The 2,599-nt window shown below is 61.0% G+C and overlaps 1 protein-coding gene across 1 annotated transcript in view; it reads right to left on the reverse strand.

The window, feature by feature from the left end:
* Nucleotides 1–962: 962 nt before the first annotated feature.
* The window catches only part of UNC13A (unc-13 homolog A (C. elegans)), a gene marked incomplete at both ends in the record, with an annotated part of 10,012 nt that continues 8,375 nt past the window's right edge, over nt 963–2,599 (reverse strand). The window contains 5 exons of the mRNA XM_010072719.1: nt 963–1,086; nt 1,238–1,390; nt 1,546–1,634; nt 1,915–1,992; nt 2,276–2,359. Of these exons, the coding sequence (XP_010071021.1) occupies nt 963–1,086; nt 1,238–1,390; nt 1,546–1,634; nt 1,915–1,992; nt 2,276–2,359 (528 nt within the window). The remainder of the gene's footprint in view (nt 1,087–1,237; nt 1,391–1,545; nt 1,635–1,914; nt 1,993–2,275; nt 2,360–2,599) is intronic.

Below are 2,599 nucleotides of genomic sequence, written 5' to 3' on the forward strand. Positions count from 1 at the left end.
CGAGCCCTTGGGGCTGACTGGAGACAGGCTCTGGGTGGTGACAAGGTGCCGGTGAGGTGGCACCACTGAGGGCTGACAGGTCACCAATGTGCTGTCCCTTACAGATGCAGCACAAGGAGCCCCACAGCCCCAGAAAGGTGACACAGCGGCTGGGGGCTCCAAGTAAGAGCATAAGCCCAGCTTTGTGACAGTGACAAAAGCCACAAAGAGTGACAGGAGCAGATGTGTGGCTGGCTCGGAGCCCTTGGTGTCACCCTTCCCTGCCTGACCCCGAGGGAACAGCCACCCCAGGAATCTTCGGGGTGCCCGGCTACGTGCAGGGAGGCCAGACACACAGCAATGCGATACGGAGCCTCGAAGCCTGTGGGCAACCTCCCTCCGAGGAGGGATCGTACCCTGGGCTTTGCTCCGCTCCTCTAGAGCCTGTTCAGCCCGTGAGTGAGGAATAGTTCAGCCCTGCTGTGGGGACACATCCCCCCATATCTGCATCACCCCCATCCCTGCAAAGCCAGTCCCTGCTCCCCAGACAACCCCAGCCCCTCAGCTAGGCCACCACGAGGTGGTTCCCGCACTCCCAGAGCCTCCTGATGCACCTCCTGGCGCAGGGATCGTGCCCACAGCCGGTGCTGGTGAGTGTGGCATGGGATGGGACGCTGCCCCAGCTCAGAGGGAGGGACAGAGAGGAAAGGATGGGTGCCCCGTCTCGGTGCCACAATGGCGATGGTAGGAAGGTCCTTGGGCAAAGCCAGCCAAGGGGGTGCTGGACTGCACCTGCTCAAGGATGACCTTTCTCTCCTCCATCCCTTCCTTGGCCATGAGCTGCGGGCAGGTTTGGGGAGGCCACCAAGGTCCCCACGCCCTCAGCAGCCAGTGGGGATGCCTGGCCAGCAATGTCCCACACTGGCCCCATCAGCCACCTGTGTCTCAGCTCCAGGGTCCCCTGTCGCTGGTCTGTCACTCACCGTCTGGTCAGTGAGCGGGGGCAGGACAATGGTCTTCTCCATCGTGTTCATCACGAGCTTCCAGAGCTCCTTCAGCACCCGCTTCAGCACCGTCTTCTCACAGATCTTGGCAAAGAGCGTCAGGCTGCAGAAAGGGGATGGGGCTGAAGGTCCCAGCACGGCACCCCTGATGCCACCCCTTACCCAGTCACCCTGACCCTGCAGCTCCCCCACACTTCTGGGGCAGGTCAGGGACATTGGGGAGGGTGGGGGCCCCTGTTGCCCCCTACACTCACTTGCTGTCCAGGAGGTCCATGATGGGCTGCAGGACATTGTCAGCATCCTGCGCAACGCTGCTGCAGGCGCTGGCGGGGACGTTGCCAGTGCCCTTCACCTGGCCCAGGATGTCACCCATCTGCTTCACGCATTCCTCGATGTGTGGCTGGAAGCTGGGGACCACAATGCCCGGGCAGCTCAGCATTCCCCACAGCCGTACCCAGGACCCGCTTGGCCAAGCAGAGCCCCCAGCCTGGCCCCAGATGCAGCTCCTGGACCCCCAAACTCCTCCTTATCCCACCACCCGCACCCTCTTGCCCAGGCGTACCTGGTAGCAAAGACTCGGCTCAGCTCGTCCAGGACATTGTTGAGTTTCACCTGCAGTTCCTTGAGGATATCGCTGGCTTCTGTGTCCAGCTGGAGGAGGGATAGGTTGAGGGAGCAATCAGGGTCCCTGGCCCAGCCCTGGGGGGGTCTCTTCCCCCCAAATGCACCTCTGGGCAGGGTGAAGCCCATCTGTCATCCGATGTGGAGGGAGAGCAGGGTGCCATGAGGTGGGACAGTGTGATCCCATACAGGAGGAAGGAACTGGGGTCTGCTCCTAGTGCTGAATAGCTGGGGAAGGGGCTGCCTCTGGGGAGAAGGGATTGATCCAGCCCCTCCACAGGAGTCCCTCCTGGAGACCCTCAATACGCACCTCCTTCCCACCCATGGCTTCAAACATCTTCTCAAGCTGGACGCGGAGCTGCTGGATGTTGTTCATCAGGATGCAGGGCTGGAGGGGTAGGATGGAGAAGGGGGTCAGCACCAAGAAATGTGTCTGCAACAGCTGCCCACTGCCCCAGATCCCTCCCACCCTGGGGGACACAAGAACAGTCCTGACATGGAGCCGTGCCTGCCTGGCAGCATTTCGGGGACTGCCATCGAACAGAAACCAAGGGCAGGACCTGCACCATTGGGACCAGCTCTGGATCTGAGGTGATGGCTAGGGTCACCACACACGGACAGTCCTGCCTGGCAGCACCAGGCAGGTGTCAAGCAGAAGGGAGATACGTCACCACTTTCTCCTTCTCCTTGGAGCAGTACGAGGCAAAATCCTTGGAGATGATCTCGGCATACTGGAGTAGCACATTGCTGATGGTCTGCAGCCAAACAAGGGCATCAACAAAGACACCCAGACAGCATCAAAGAGGAGGAAGGAGGGAGAGAAGGAGATCATGAGTCCCACAGCAGTGAAACAACCCAACGCCTGGATAAACTGGGGACCCACAGACCCTCTGGCCCCACGGATGTGCCGGGAGCCACATGAGCACAGCCACTGGAAGCCAGGTCCAGCACATCTGGTCTCCACAGGCAGCTGCATCACCAGTAGAGCTGCGGAG

This window comes from Pterocles gutturalis, unplaced genomic scaffold (genome assembly GCF_000699245.1).
Source record: "Pterocles gutturalis isolate BGI_N339 unplaced genomic scaffold, ASM69924v1 scaffold26222, whole genome shotgun sequence".
In the NCBI taxonomy this organism is placed as follows: Eukaryota; Metazoa; Chordata; class Aves; order Pterocliformes; family Pteroclidae; genus Pterocles; species Pterocles gutturalis.